Source organism: Stegodyphus dumicola, chromosome 5 (genome assembly GCF_044657685.1).
Source record: "Stegodyphus dumicola isolate Sdum_Otavi_A_Nest chromosome 5, ASM4465768v1".
Taxonomy (NCBI): Eukaryota; Metazoa; Arthropoda; class Arachnida; order Araneae; family Eresidae; genus Stegodyphus; species Stegodyphus dumicola.
The window spans coordinates 51598079-51615702 of NC_140772.1; the positions used below are offsets into that span (position 1 = coordinate 51598079).

The window sequence follows — 17624 nt, forward strand, 5'->3', positions numbered from 1 at the left end:
CCATATGTTCTGATAAGTACCAAGAAGGACAAGCAAAGTGGTTCCAGAAGAAACTGCCATGTAATCATTCTGAAATCGATTAAATCATGGTCTCGAAATTAAGTCAAAGAACATATTTTAGAATGGTTCCCGACCAAATATTCTTGAGAGTTAAGAAAGGGTGACTCACTGATATCACTTACAACAAAGACATACTACACAGAAAGTGTATTTTTGACGCCACTGGAAAGCAGTTGGTCCATTTTAGCTTCCAGTTGAGAAAGAAAAGGCTAGTTTCGAAAAGGAGATTCATAGGTAGATACCAAATAAGCGGTATTCACATAAATATTAAGTGGAAATCATCACAGATTTTCGTGATATATAATGTCCTCTGCAAGCTGGAAATCTCGAATCCCAGAATTTTAAATATTTAAAATTTTCCCTTTAAAACTGAGCAATATTTTTATATTCATTATCGAATGGCTTTGTATGAATGTTTTATTTTACTTAAGAATTACTATGCAACAGAATAAATAATATGACAGAAAATTCAACATTTATTAAAACCGTAATTATTGACGAAACCTTAATAATAATAATAATAATTCTAATTATTAATTAGTAATACGAACTGTTAAAGATATTTTCATTAGCTTAAAAGCAGATAAAACAGTGTCGAATAAATCCAAGTAATTTTCTGATTTATTCACCTTTCATTATATTATACACAATACATACATATTGGTTTGGCAACTAAGTTCCCGCCGTTTTTTTAAATTCAAAAAATCTGTATGACATTAAATACTTTTGGCACGAAATTGTACATCACTCGAAAGAGAATATATTATTCTACCAAATCTATGTTTCGTTGTTACTAAGATACATTTTCTTGTTATTTACAGATCATTAACACGGAATGTCAAGTTGAGAAGAATAAGCATTTTCGACACCTCCTTCTTTTTGCCTTTAATAAAGGTTCTAAGGCCGCAGAAGCTGCTCGCATCATTTGTGATGTGTATGAGTGGGTGCTATAGCTGAAAAAATTGCCCGTGATTGGTATGCAAAGTTCAAAAAAGGAAATTTTAACCTCAAAGACGCACCTCATTCAGTTGAGTTCGATGAAGAGCTATTGAACCACCTTTTGCATGAAACTCCGCGTCAAACAACAAGGTAACTGGCAGAGACAATAAAATGCTCCCACACTACTGTAAAGAAGCATCTTCACTTGATGGGTAAAAGTTCAGAAATGTGGAGCATGGGTGCATCACACTTTAAGAGTCACCAAGAAAAATCAACGAGCTACAATCTCCGCTGGTTTGCTTGCTCGTCACCGTGCAACCCATGGACAGAAGGAACGATTTCTTCACCGAATCGTTACTGGCAATGAAAAATGGTGTTCTACATGAATGTGAAGCAGCGTAAAGAATGGCTTAGCCCCGGTAAACAGGACGTTCATCAGCGTAAAACGATGTTGTGCGTATGGTGGGACTGGAAAAGGATTCTCCAATTCGAATTGCTTGAAAGGAACCAAACGATCAATGTAGCACTCTATGTCTAACAAATGGAACGATTCAACTCGACTATTTAAGAGAAAAGACCTAATCAAAAAAACCGTGCAGCAAAAGAACACCATGGCAGCATGGTGTTCTTTTGCTGCACACGACAACTCCCCCACTCATATCGACAATATGACCAAGGAAGCCATTCAAACTCATGGTTGGGAAGTGCTGTCACACCCACCATACTCTCTTGATTTGGCACCAGTGGATTTTCACCTCTTTCGATCTCTTGAAAATGCTATGCGAAGAGTTTCTTTCAATACTGATGCAGAAATTAGAGCTTGGTTGGATAACTTTTTCGAGTCTCAAACAGATGATTTCCACTAACGAGGTATTGAAAAATTGTTAAACGTTGGGAAAGCGTTGTATAAAACAAAGGAGAATACATTCTTTATTAACTACTTGTATATGTTTATTGAAAAATAACCTTTTAACAAACATTATTAAAAACGGCGGAAACCTAGTTGCCGACCCAATATATACACAATATCATACACGCATATATGAACATATAAGATCATATGTACTCGTATACAGAAATAAAATACCCATTTCAGAGATATGCCGTTATAGTTAACAACAATCATGCAACTCTAATAGTTCGAAATGAAAGGCAGTTTTCTCACCTACGATAATCATAAGATACATTTCGTTTTCTGCTGTCTTTCCGTTCGTCCTTACCCGGCACGTGTAGGTTCCTTGCATGCCCATACTCGCTTTTGTGATGACCAGCGTGCTTGGTGAGCGAACAGTTAAATCAACATTTCCCTTCAAGACATCTTTGGCTTCAGGGGGATTGTCCAACGTCCACAGATAGACTAGTGTACCATCCTTCTCCCATTCAACTTCCGTTACAGTTTCTGTGGGGTCAATGATGTAGTGGCAGGTGAGAGTTGCCGACTCCCCTTGGAGGACGTACGGCCGGATCTCCCCAGACGCCAGCCGAACTTCAGTCACTGCTATCGATAATGTTTCTATAAGATGAAAAAAGAGCGCTTTGAAGCTTTGTTCTTCCTAAGAAAGAAACGCAACAGAGATAACAAAGAACCAAAACGTTGAACGTACTAAGTATGGAGCTCCTATAGCGGGAAATTTACAATACTTTTATAGTACCTGACAAGGGAGATACCGATTTTAAAACGCCGTCGATTCTAAAACGCATTCATTAATTTCGGCGTCACCAATCGGGAAAACTGAATTAATGAGAAAATAAAATAATTGCAATATGGCACTAAAATGCACCTAAGAATATTTTTAGTTTTTCAGCTTCGATTTATTAACAGCAAGTATATTGACTTGAATATTCACTCGGAAAAATTAATTACTTCAAATAATTAATAATAGGGAAAATTTGTTGTTCTTGACTCTGTTACACCTCGATTTTAGAGATATTAATGTGGGAAAATAAATGACTGCTTTAGAATCGACGAAATTTGGTATTACGTTTAGTTTACCTTTTAGTTTTAATTATATACCATTTATAACAGTTTAAATAAAAGGGATACAGACTTCCTCAGGCTAATGAAAATCCCCATACTTCTTACGGCACGCTATTTAAACGTTACGAACGTTTAAATAGCGTGCCGTACAACATGTAAATAACTTACCTAAAGACTGGCACACCTGTGTTCAGTTGGTATCAAATGATAATTATTTTAGCTGTAAAAACTCTCAGAAAACACAAACAAAAAATATAACAAAGAGTTCTACGAGTACTTATGGGAGAAGTTAAAAAAATTCAGAATTCTTAGTTTAATTGCGTCTTTTAATTTTACTAATTTCAAATATGAAACAAACCATTCGCATAATATACTTTTGCAAGATCATCAAAATAGCATTCTATAACTGAGAAATATGAAGCAATCAAATCTTTCTAAAACAATCTCCCAGCATTCCAGCCGATTTTGGTCTCTGAAATGAGTTTTTTGATTAATCTCTCTTTTTTCTATAACAATTTTAACTTTATAAGGAAATCAACTATATCATTATTTTCAAAATCACAATTTTTTTTTAAATTTATGCATATAATTTGGAGGATCATTAAAGGGAGCAATAAAAGACATTCTTTCTTCAGCAGAATTTCTACGATTTTTTTTAAAAATATTTAAAAAATATTTAAAAAGGTCTATTTAAAAAGGTCTTCTTACTTTCCTTCCTCAGCATATATATTCATATAAATTTCTCAGCATATGTACTCATATATATTTCTTAGCATATATATATGTGTATATATATATATATATATATCGGTATGATATCACAAAAATGAAACTCTTATCATTGCTTTGGTTTGCGTATCGATATTCACGAACAAATGTTTTAACTTTATGCATATAATTTAGACCCCCAAATTGGCTTGGATACCACAACTGGAGCGCTTATTGATGTCTTAAAAACCGAATTTCACCAATCCTCATGTGTACCGTATATAAGGATTAAACCCATTACAATTTTTATTTTATACATTTCTAAAATTTGGCGGCACACAAAAATGCCGAGCCACAGTGGCTGAGAATCACTGATTTAGAGGGTCATTTAAGGGAGGAACAAAAGATATTCTTTCTTCGGCAAAATTTTTTCTATTTTTTGAAGTAAGATCTATTTAAAAATGTCTTCTTACTTGTCTTCCTCAGCATATATATTCATATATATTTCTCAGCATATATATATATAACGGTACACATGTATATATATATATATATATATATATTGATAGATAGATAGATATCAGTACGATATCAAACAGATGAAACTCTTCATCGCTTTGATTTTCTTATCGATGTTTTAGTTAAATTTTGACTTAGCTCTTCGACTTCACCTTAAGTCCGGGAGAAAATTATAACGATGTCCCAACGTAAAATTTCCGTCACTTTTGTGCAAGTCTGTCGCTATTCGAAATCTTCAAACGTGAGCCTCAGCATAAAGGCTCCCAAACATTTACGGAGATAAGTTTAAAACTTCATAAAACTGAGGACACCTTAAGATTTAATCCCGTTGTGCAAGTTAGAGTTTGATACTCTGTTTTAAAAAGTAAATGAAAATTCTGAATATGCCCGCACATTTGTAAAAAAAGTCCTTTTTTAAGTTAGGAACTGATCCGCATAAGAATGTGGACATCTCTGTGCTCGAGTTTTAGAGCCATTAGGATTTCTTTTGGAAGCAGGAAAGATGAAAAATAGGAAACGCTTTCGCCGGGAATCGAACCGCAGACCTCTCAATTACGTGCTGAGCGTGCAGACCACTACACCACGAAGGCTCGCTAAGAAAGCGGGAGAAATACCTTATAGAGTAACCTTATGAAAGTTTCTGCATTTTTGAACAGTGACTGGCATAAAAAGTTTCAATATCCATATAATGGGGCAATATGATGAAATTCTTTTTTTGTCTTTTCAAACACTGGCTGATTTGCATAGAGGTGACTGCATCGTTATGAAGGCATCTCTTCCGTATAAACTAAATATAGGCATTTTATTTTCCTTTTCAGAAAGCTCGGGAAATGATACCCTTTTTTTAAAACGCTTATGTATCCATGCTTTTCCACAATTCTTTTCGCGTAATCAGTTACATCCACTAAAGAATTTATTTTATCTATTGTATCGATAAATAATGCTATCTGATTAGTCTTACTTAATACTGATATTGAAGATAAAGAAACCTTGATTATTGGGACATCGAAGAAATACTTATTTGGTAACTACGTTCATCAGGTAAAAACTGTAAATAAATATTATTTGATGATATTTTCAGGCGCGAAACATTACACAGAATTTACAGACTTTTTCTATATTAGTTTTTAGTTTTGAATAGATTTTTCATTTGATTCAAAGAAAACAGAACCCGCTTCTTAAGACTTTCTATTTGTTTAAATTCCACGTTGAGTTTAGAAGTATCGACATTTAAAATAATCGCAGTCATAAGGAGTTGTTTATTATTAATGGTGTTCTTTTCAAAAGCACTAACACACCGTTTTTTAACATTAAAAAAGAATCTTAGTCATAACGGATTGCTTGTTATAAACGGTGGTTCTTTTCTCCCCGAAGGTTTGACACATTACCGTTATCTCACATTTTCAATACCTTTAGCATTAGAACTGAATGTCAGTGATTATCTTCATAGTGACATAAAAAAACATACGTCGCATCAGCGCTGAAAATGCTATTGAAATTGTTCCGAATACCAGAAAATTTTCTATTAACAACTGCAACTTTTACCTATAATTTGCCAAAATATTCTTGCTGAAGAATTCAGTTTCAAAGCACAGACTTTGGAAATAATATTGTTTCATCGATAGATTTTTTTTATTCTAATATTTCTTGATTTTGATTTCTTACTTTCGATTTGTATGTGCATAATTTTTACCTTTGTCTTGAAAAATTTCAGTACCGATTGTAAGTTTTCGTTTAAGAATTCTTTCAAGGTTAAAACAGAGTTAAATGGCTTGATTTGACGATAATGATAATTTTACAAGGCTGAGAAATTTCCTTTCTTACATTACTATTAAGAGTCTTTACCCTCTATTCTTTTACTGATTTCTTTCAAATATATCATCATCAGACCATCAGAAATATCTGCAGTATCTTTTAATCATGCTCGAAAAATTAACGCATTTTTATTTTATTTTAAGCAAAGTAATTAATGAAACTCCAAATAAAATAAGTACTCATACTGTAAACTGTGAACTTAAAAACAAATCACACCATGAGCAATAAAGTCAAACGGAGAAATGAAATATTTTGGTGTCTTTTGAAAACTAATCCTGTTTTACGTGCCTGCATGTACGCAGATATGAAATATAAAATACACTAAAATCTGAAGAATTGATTGTGAAGAATACTGCGTCTGAAATGCCCTCTACAGCAGAGGCCTCAAACTGACATCCCGCTTAACAAACTTATGCGGCCCGCGAATGCACTTCCACTATGTATTTGCTGAAGACATACGGTGTTGTAAGCAGCCCAAATGATATAAAAGGTTAGGGAAGCCTATTGCGGTATCGAAAGCCCCGGGCTCGAATCTCGGAGAAGACATGAATGTTTGTAAATGTGTAGGGGCTTTGTGGCATGGGGACAATCTAAATATATGGCGATTCCTCTCGTATGGTGTGGTGGTATGTGAGAGGAGTGGGAGACCCTCGGACCACCCCTCGAGGTGCTTTCCCTCAAAACTTTGGTGGAAGTAGAAATCCGACCTCTTTGAGGCTCTGGCAATTATTCTTCCATAAATTACATGGACAAGATAACAACAACGGCGCTATAAAGATTTCAAGATTTTAATTATTCGAGTTCCGAGTTTACACCTTTAAAAGCGAACCTTAACCGGACTTAACGCATCAGAAAATCGATAAACGGATTAATTTTCAGTGCGATATAAATTATTCAAAGATTTGAAGATGCAGATTTGGTTAAATTTTTTTCATATTTGTCAAAACAATAAATAAGCTCAGTTCAGTATTTTTGCATTAAGAATAATCGCTTCGTTCGAAAATACATTTATACATGAACAACGTTTATTCCGCAATTGAAAATTAATAGAAAAAGAAATTCCATTGAAGTGAGCACCTACAATCCGCGATGAAGATAATTTCTCATTCTCTGAGATATTCTCTGAGGCTACAAACTTTAACAGAATCGAAACGCCAAGAAGTGCCAAACTATAGTAAGAAATGAAACAAAATATAATTATTTACGTAAAAACATATGTATCTTTATTTATCTGTCGAAGAAAAATTTAATAAATAAGAGAATGGGACTAGGTTGTCATTATTTATTCTCAAGTTTTCTCTCACTTGGAAACTAAAAAACTTCGAAATTTCTCATAATTTTTTATTTTTAGTTTAAATTAAAGTAATTCACTTAATGATTAATTAAACATGTTAGAACTATTTTAAACAAATATTAGTCTGAAAATTTAATAGTCAGTATAAATATAATTTAATAGAAATCTCGGAGAAAACATGAATGTTTTTAGATGTATAGTGTCTTTGCAGCCTGGGGGCAACAAAAATATCTTGCAGGTACCAAATGTTTCATATAGATTCCAGCTAAAAAATAAAATAAATTTGAATTTTTTTCCTTTGCAATGATATTATTATCGTTCTTATATATTTTGATAAATATTTAGTAAGCAAAATTTAACATTTATTTAAAGTATTTTTTAACTTGTTATTAAAAAATTTTCATTTTGTTAATAAAAATAAAATAAAAAGATAAGAAAAAATCTCAAAGGTTTCAGATTTTAAATTATGTCCAAAGGGGCATAATTTAAAATTTTTTAACGTTTTGAGTGTTACCTTTGTTTATTAAATATCACGTTCTACGTACTCAACCCATAAAATTCAGTTCAACAGCAATATCACAAAATAATTTTTAAATGAGTATATCTTTAGAATTTCCGATACACAGTCTCGCACGATGGAAATAATTTTTTTTTCGTTCAGTGTTGCCATTGATCACTTTGAAATCGTTGATTTTGTTAATAAAAATTCGTTGAAGTGTTACAAAATATGAAGTCGATAATAAAACAAATTTCAAATTCAAATTAGAGCTTCTACATGTCCATATTCTATGGAAGATTACGTTATTCAAATTTTTAGGGTTCTAGGTACCGTTGTTTTATCACAATGCGAGAAACATACATACATTCATGCAGATTCTTCATTATTTAATTTCTTTAAATATAATACAGAGCGATAACATTTGGTGGCAACAATTTGAAAAGTGAAACAACGCTTATCGTAAATCGACGCAAAATGCCAAAACCAAATTAATAGTCCTTCTGGGTAAATTGCCCCTTTGTACTAATAAAAATCCTGGCCTGTCAGCTGTTTTTTGGATAGTGCATTCGGCCGGGACTGCTCTTAAATAGCATTATTATCATGAATGCTTATGGAATAAATTAAAATACATTATGAAATGAGCAAATTAATGATTAAATTACATTATTTAATTATTGCAAAAGAGAAAATTGTTCGTTATTGTAATAAAAATTGAGAATCTGACTTGTCAACCTTTTGATTTCTAAAGTGCTAAATTTAGTTTAATGTTAAAATGTAAACATTTTGCAGTTATCTTAAGAAACCTTTGTCGGTCTTAATCAAATGAGAGTGGTTTTAATATAGAATATTAAGCAAACAAGTAGGAAGGCTAAATGGGTTTTTCCAGACTCCGAAAAACAGTTTAAGTTTAACAACTTAGACTAGTACTACCTTTTATAACTGCTCAGAAACTGATTCTTTAGAAGTCGTGCACTTCTAGAAAAACACAGTTTTATGGTTCCTGCGTCGTGTTAAATTCCATACAAAATAAGATCTGTGGGGATCTTTTTAAAGTTATTTGACTTTCGAGGCCTTTCGTCAAAAAATGATAGAAAGCAAATTTAGATGAAGTTCTTACTCTCTTTTATTCTACCGTAATTTTTATTGTTCTCCTGAAGTTATGTCATTCTATTTTCTAACTATTAAGCGGAATTTTTTATAAAGTTAAAATTCATTCTACACATTTAATTATTTCACGCAAAATAAAAGAACCCTTGTTACGACAAAGGAAGTAAACAGAAAATGCTAATTTAATATTATGACGTAACGGATGTCCTTATTATAAGCGAGGAAGTAAACGCAGACCATATTAACTTAATTTTAAGCAAGAAGTTAACCGTTTCCTTGGAACATTTGATAATACTACTATTTATTTTACATTGTACATTTTTTGCCCACATAGTTTGGTCGTTCATTAAATGCTATTCATTCAAGGATCAATCTATTTTATTTTTGGCTGAACAGTAACATAATAAAAGAGATAAATGAATTATGAATACTATAGTTTTATTTTATTGGGTCGCAGGCATTTTTTACACTAGAAAGATAATAAAAGTTTATTTTTACTACTTTTTGCTACTTAAAAATACTGTTGAAAAATTAAAGGTTCAGTCTAGATTTGGAAAAAGAAAAGTTTATTGCAGTTATCCTTTTGAGAAAAATTGTAATGGATGTATCTGTGTGATTCTACAAATGTATAACATTAGAAAATTTGGCTAATAAACTTATTTTATTTGATTTAAGAAGGAAAAAAGCATTGTTTCAAGCACTTACTAACTTTTTAAATATTTAATTTTTTTTTTTAAATTTGGAAGTAAAAAAATTCTAACATATTGTTTTCTAAGGATTTGATTTAACATAAAAAGTGCCTTGACTCGTTTGTGAAGATAATCTTTCTCCATTTTGTATTATCCCAACTGCGACCTCATTAGCCCATTTCTCCTCACCATGTGGTATCTTACATTTAGAGTAACAAAAATTTACAGGTACAAAACATACTAATGAAAGGCTTTTCGTACGGTTTGTGTCAATACATTTCGTACTTAAACTCTTGAATGCCTCCTTTAGAATAAGCATAGGGCCGATTTATGTAATATCGAAGCTAGTATTGTAACACGGACGCTATCTACATTGAACAAATACACTATGCGGATAAGAGTTACGTGGACTAAATTCACGATTATAAATACATTTATGTGGTCACATAAATAGTGATATATGAATATATGATTGTTTCAGTCCGGAAGCCAATTATATATATTGTAAAAATATCTTACATACAAAACATTTATTCACAAGTACAGCATGTACTCTGGTTCACTTGTAAAATTTGCTTGTGATTTTGCTGAAGAAATGTTATTCTATAAATTCTTAGAAAGCACCACTACCTCCAAAAAGATACATATGGTTAAACTAAAAAATTAGTTACATGTCAATAATATACCAATAAAAAATATAACATCTTGCGCTGCACATAGTGCTCCTAATATGATGGTAAAGAAAAATGACTTCTTAAAAATGGATGAAAAATGAAATTCCAAAAATGTTTCTTGTGCATCGTGTTATTCACAGGTAAAACCTGGTAGCTAAAAACATTTTGCCAGTTCTAAATGAAGTACTAAGTTTAGTTATAAAGTTTATCAACGCTATTAAAGCTGGGGCCAAATTTGAACGTCTCTTCAAGTTATTCTGTGAAGAACAAAATGAAAAGCATGTGAGACTTACACTTCGCACTGAAATAAGATGGATTGTGAAAGGAAACTGCTTGAAAAGATTTATGGAACTATTTAAAGGCTTAGGTGAGGCATAGCACAAAGAAGATTGGAAAACACTGAGATAAAATATCAGGGGACTCCTTGAAGCTTTGTGTCCCCATGCGTCGACATACTTTTCACATCCCTATTTATGCCACTGGCAGTAACTCCAAAATCTCTCCTACTCTGATAAAAAGAGGTCACTAAGAAAATATTAACTTATTCCAGACCAAAAAAAGAGAGACTGGAATTGTTACTGGACGTCTGCCGAAATCGCCTACTTCCAAGTTCTCATGGTCTTGATGATTAACAGTTTTCATTTTGAGATTTTAATCCAGAGAAGTACTGTTCCAGCGAGACATTTTTTATTAACTTTTAATTATGCTTATTATATATTGGTCTTATTCTATTCAATTTTCCTGTTAAAAATACTAACACAGTAAATGTACGAAAAATTAGCTACTGCGAAAATACCTTGCTAGGCCTCTCTCATGTTGCGGAGACCAAACCGACCCTGAGTAAACGGCATGTCTTGTTTTTCTTCGATGAGCTGTTTTAAGCACAGAACAATAGTTAGCTTCTATTGTTGCACACGAGCAACCTCGATCTGGTCTTCTAAGAATACCTCCAGTGGTTTGGTATTGATTCTAAAGTCGAGAAATTACATTTTGAGATACGCCAAAAAAAAATGATCTACTTGGGTTTGTGTTATTGATTAAGGCAAAGCACTAGAAGGCTATTTGCCGAAGGGGGGAAATGCCTTTGTGGAGGACTTTCTAACCGTAATTGACTCGTATACACATTACACAGGGCACGTGGCCTGGGAACTCGATCCAACTGCAAATCCAATTTCGTTGTTGGATATGTGCCTATAAGTTCTTCAATAAATGACAAATAATTCATACAAACTCAATGACCCACGTTTGTTTGCTGTTTTGAATTTGGTAAAGCACGCGAGGGCTATATGCCTAAGGGGTAGGGATACCTTGTTGCTATGGGAAACTGGTTCATATTCAAGTTACGCATGGGGAAAATCACGAAAAACAAACATGCAGCCAGCTTGTTTCCCTAGATTTGAATCCAAAATAAACAGCCAATATTCAGTAATTCTTGCCCATTGTAGAGCCCACGTTTAATCAGAGGCCAAGGGAATAAGATACTCTTGTACTTCCATCTCGCGAACGTGCTGGCTTTATTGCTGTTTTTGTGGTTTTGGTAAAGTAAATGCAAAAGTATTTTCCCTTAAGAGTCCTTCACGAAATTACTCACCCCTCTAAACAGATGGCTTCCTCATATTTTACTATAGCTGACTGAACAGCATATAAGCACAATGTATCCAGTGAGATGACTTTAGCTTTAAATGAAAATTTCCATCGTCTTGGCGAAGGTTGCTTACACATAGTATCATGGCTGTAGATTGAATAATGTAGGCATACGTAGCTAGAAACAAGGCTGTCTATTGGGCAAGTCTCTGTAAAGTCTGACAGCTGAAGAACAGGGAACTAAATGCTTCGTTTGATAATTTATGAAAAAATAGATAATGACTCAAGACACTAAAATTGACAAAATGACATTATACACTCAATTTCGCCTCGTATCATTGCGTTTTTTGATAGTCACAAATAATTTGTGTCGTACTTATCAGTTCGTGCTTTCAATTCAGTAGATTCGTGACAAAACTTTATTTGCTATTTAGAGCACATATTAAATTACTCTTTTAATGAAAAAATCCTGCAATTATAATAATAATGAGATGAAGTGTGAAAAAAAACAGCTGTTCATTTTTTATTTGATGTTGATTTCAATGAAAAGATACTGGTCCCTCTTCGTTGCTTGAATAAATAATAAATAACAAGTAATGCGAGATTAAGCAAGCAATACTGAACCCCATCTGTTGAGGAATAACAAACAAAATAGATATATGTCTTAAAAGCAATGAGATTTGCTTATCAAATAAAACTGACAGGTTTTAATGGATCAGACGATTTCTATAAGACAGAAGTTTCAGACGAAAAGATTTGTCAGATAATTTTTACGAGCAGAAATTTCAAGAATGTTTGGGAAAAGCAATCTGAGAAAGGATGTTTGATCTATTGATCCTCGTATCAGTTTATCATGTTAAATCTGACATCACTTGTAAGTGTCAAAGTGTAATATAGCATCTCATTAAAACATGTCTAGTCTTTCTTTTTGACTGAAATCCTAAATTCAGAGTGAAATGAGTAAAATGAGTCAAAGTTCAGATTGAATTCTTCTGTTCATACCAATGTATAAATCTGCTATTTATAAATAAAGATAGTATACGCACACCATCTGTAAAAGAAAAGCATTTTTTATAATACGTTAGCAATATTTAGACAAGTAAATTAATTCTATAATTTTGTGAAATGTTTCCTGTACGTCTAAAATTGTTTCCTATCATTTGTTTTGCAAAATTCGTAGGCATTTCTAACAGAATGTTCGGGAATGATTTAAAGAAAATGTACTTAATTTCCTATTTCTTTATCTCTGCCTTCTCAATCTTCATCAAATATTTCATGCATGCATAATATAAAATATACCATTTTTATGCGTTACCTGATTAGTAATGTATTTCTATCTGAATTTATGTAAGGATTAAGATAAGCATCTAATAAACCAAATAATATATAAAAAATATCTTTGCGGAAACCACTACTTGAATTTAAATTAGTAGGTAAGATCGAATAAGATTTTAGTTTTATTTAAGTAGCAACATAAAGGATTTATTTGAGCTGCATAAGGGTTTTAAATTTATTTGACAAAGCGTCATGGTTCTACAAGAACATCTACAAACCGAAAATTTAACTCATCTTCATTTGAATATATATATATATATTATATAAAAATTAATAAATGTAAAAAATGTAAAAAATATACTAAAATATAATAAATATGTCGCTGTTTTTGTGGTTTTGGTAAAGTAAATGCAAAAGTATTTTCCCTTAAGAGTCCTTCATGTGTAGAAATATATAAATGTAAAAAAATAAATAAATGTAAAAAAATATATAAATGTAAAAAACATATTAAATAAATATAATAAATATGTTGCTGTTTTTGTGGTTTTGGTAAAGTAAATGTATGATATTTTTTACATTTATATATTTATTACATAATAAATGTAAAAAATATATTAAAAAAAAATCTGAAATGTTTCAGATTTTAAATTACGTCCAAAGGGGCGTTTTTTAACATTTTGTGTGTTACCTTTCTTTATTAAATATCATGTTCCTCGCACTTAAACCATAAGATCCAGTGCAACAGCAATATCGCAAAATAGTTTTAAAACGAGCATATCTTTAGAATTTCCGATACAGAGACTCACGCGCTGGATATAAAAATGTTTTTTCTGCACAACGTTGCCATTGCTCGCTTTGAAATCCTTGAGTTTGTTAATCAAAAATTCGTCAAAGTTTCAAAAAATAGGAAATCGATCATAAAACAAATTTCAAATTTCAAATTTGGTCTTCCACATGCTCATATTCGTTGGAGGATTACGTTATTCAAAATTCGATGACTCTATGTACCGTTGTTTTATCACAATACGAGAAATATACATACATTTATGCAGATTTTTTATTATTTAATTTCTTCAAATATAATGCAGGACTCTAACATTTTGTGGCAACAGTTTGAAAAGTGAACCGACATTTATGAGTCCGACGCAAAATGCCAAAACAAAACTAATAGTCCTTCGGGATTCAAATCCCTTTGGACTAATAAATATATTTTAAAAAATGTTCTATATATGTATAATAAATAGTACATACATTATATATATATAGTACATTATAGAAAATGCACTTTTTTAATTATGTAGAATTTTACAGTCGTAATATTACACGCACGCGTAATTTCGTAAATCTATGTATGTTGGCTCTGAGTTAAGTAAACATCCGTGTTATTAATTTACCCATAAAAGAAGGTTATTGATTTCTCACACAGTGATCAAGGATCACAAGTGTTTCCTTTCCGAAAAAAACATCGAAAGATAATCTGCTGATGTTCATTGTTTATTATTTACTTGATTTCTAGCTAGAGCTCACGCCATACGCCTGCTGAAGAGCTGATTTTTGGATGCTACTTGACCTTAATTTTATAAGTTCCTGTTAAAATTTCCCTGAGCTGAATAAACAGCGTAACATAATGTGTCATGCAATGTTATTTTCGACCCTTCTCCTGATCTAGCGTTTAATATCAAGATATTTCTTAAAAACAAAGTTACGAATCATTAATGCTTATTAATTAAGCTCTGAATATAAATTTAATCACATGTCAATCAGCATTGTATAATAGTACTGTAGTGCTGAAACTTTACGCAGCATAAGCTCAGTAATTTTTAATTGTTAGATGGTAACTTCTGTGCCTCTCCCTTCCCCCTACCCAAAGAAAAAACGCGAAGTATAGCTTTTGGTTTTAATGTAATTTAAAATCTATAAATCACATACATAGCTTATGAAGTTATTACAATTCCAAGGTCGTAGGATAATTTGACGGCCAGCAGTTGAGTCTTAAATGCTACACTTCATAATTTGTAAAATCTTCCCTTGTTGCGAAGATGTAGTATATGCGAAGTAAGGGATGATACAAACTCATAAGGTCATTCTGCGATCGGTTTTGTCAACTGTAACTTCAGATCTTCCATATTCTGTAAAGCTTGTACTTGACGGCCCAGCATATCCCATACATGCCCAGTTGGCAAAAGATTTAGGGACCTTACCGAGTTAAACACTACCATCACACTCCAGAGATATCCCGAGACCCCCCAAAAAGTGTATCTTATTCTTGTTTACAGAATTACATAAAAGATATTTGTAGTTCCAGTTATAAAGGTTTTTTAGTTACTTTTCTTTCGGTTACAGACCGTATCTTTGGATGGCACTGCTGTTATAGAAAGATCATTCGCTATGATTTATGTTTTGTGTTATCTCTGCTCACAGTGAAGTTCTTGGACTATTTAAAAGGATGTTATCTTGAATTAAAGGGAGTGTTTTTTCGGTAAAAAAAAAACCTAAGACAAAATGAATCATATTATCTTTACACATGGCAGAAACTTGAAAATTCCATGCTGTCAGATAATTTGCCTAGAATTGAACAGGAAAGAACCATCAATATTTTTATTAGTCTTGTCCCACTGGAAGAAAAATTTGCGAATAAATCTAACGAAATCTAATATAAAACAAAAGAAATACTGTTACTGTTTACAGCATTTCAAAGAAAGTCCCCATCGCGATGTAAATTCTGATATTAAACTGAAAATTAAAATCTACTAATAAAAACTAATTAGTTCTTAAAAGAAATTAATATGTTAAATAAAAATCCTGTCTTGACATAATTTTGAACATTTTTAGTTAATTTCACATTCAATAATGTTTAACTTTAAAAGTATGTAATATTTGAATTGAATTTTAAAATTATATAAATAAATGAAATAATGAAATAACAGAGGTTAGTAGGTATAAAGACTATATATATATATATATATATATATATATATATATATATATATATATATATGGGATGAGGCTAGGATTAATAATGAAGAAGGTAGTGGCAGTTTAGAGGTATTTAATAATGAAAGAATGAATATGAGTATGGTATATACATAGTGCATGGAAATAAGATGAAGACATTATAAAACAGAACAGCGTTTATATCATCATAAAAACGATTACAGTCCTTTTTTTTTAATCACATCGTCGAGCTGCACCAGTACGGGATGCGTAATGGCAGACCGCACATTGAGTTGAACAGTGTTAAGTGAATTTCGCTTACTGCTCATGCTTGATGGTGTACCTTTGGCGCGGGGAGAAATATTGGCGACTAAGCAACCCTACGCTAGCTTATTCGTGATCTCCATGGCTGTCGAGTGTGTTCGAGTGATGTTTACAATTGCAATGTTGTGGAGCTTTGCTTATTAGTTATTTTAACGTCCATACCGATTGCACTTGCTTATTTTCTAATATATGTTTCATTTTAATTTGTCAATAACAGTGCATTTAATATTTGTTAACATATGTTCGTAATAATTCGTTATTTAGATGTAATTTGTTTAATGTTATAATTCAGTAATTGTAAACTGGAGACTCTCGCTTAGTTTGTTAGCGTATATTCGCGTTTTTATTTTCTGAATTTAATAACTTGCATTAAGGAATTGTAAAATTTCTTCAGTGTTATTTGCAAGCACGTGTTATATTCCTCAGTGTTTCTTTTTAGGTATGTACGAATGGAACGTATGGTAAATCCTGAATTGTTTTTATTGCTTAAAAGCATAATGAATACATTTTCAACTAATATATCCTAAATTTCAGTCTTTTTCTGAACGAAAATTTGTACAGTTCCAAAGGAATGTGCAGAATTTCATAAGTATTATATCTTACATTTTGAATGCAAACACTGCTTCACATTACTTCGCAATAATTTCAGCTTTCTAGTTGTTTGAGCAGTACAGCAAAAAATACTATTTTAACACAGTAATTAATTTACATTTACATTATACTCTACGAAGATTTAAACGCCAGATTTGTTTACAATCAGATGGCAGTACATCTACCATATACCGTATTTATCTTATTTTCAAATCGCGCCAACATAGTAATTAAGCCAGATTGTTTTCTGGGCATGCGCAGTATGCGACATTCGTTTAACACTGTTCAACTCAATGTGCGGTCTGCCATTACGCGTACGGGATCCTCTCAATTTCCTCACTCAGCTTAAAAAATCATCTAACTGTTGTTGCCGTTGCCAGATTGCTTGTCGGATGACCATAATGACCACACACACACACACACACACACACACACACATATATATATATATATATACAACTCTTAAGAAAGTCTAAAAAAGATTCTTAAAATTAAGTTTAAAAAAAACCGCAAAGAGGCGAATCAGTGCGAATGCTGCTGGATCGAAAATAATAAAATTAAATGAAAAGTCGGAATTAAAATAAAAAAAAGTCTCAAATGATTCAGAGGAATAGAAACATGTATTCTGAATTCA

The 17624-nt window shown here is 32.0% G+C and overlaps 2 protein-coding genes and 1 pseudogene across 3 annotated transcripts in view; 2 read left to right on the top strand and 1 right to left on the bottom strand.

The window, feature by feature from the left end:
- The window catches only part of LOC118195078 (uncharacterized), a 112350-nt gene that overhangs the window by 33643 nt on the left and 61083 nt on the right, over positions 1-17624 (bottom strand). Inside the window, exon 2 of the mRNA XM_085816650.1 lies at positions 2165-2512. Within this exon, the coding sequence (XP_085672776.1) occupies positions 2165-2512 (348 nt within the window). The remainder of the gene's footprint in view (positions 1-2164; positions 2513-17624) is intronic.
- Positions 1-17624, top strand: part of LOC118195673 (intracellular coagulation inhibitor 1 pseudogene) — a 215465-nt pseudogene that overhangs the window by 30405 nt on the left and 167436 nt on the right. The window lies entirely within an intron of this gene.
- LOC118195672 (iripin-2-like) overlaps positions 1-17624 on the top strand; it is a 202379-nt gene that overhangs the window by 30290 nt on the left and 154465 nt on the right. The window lies entirely within an intron of this gene.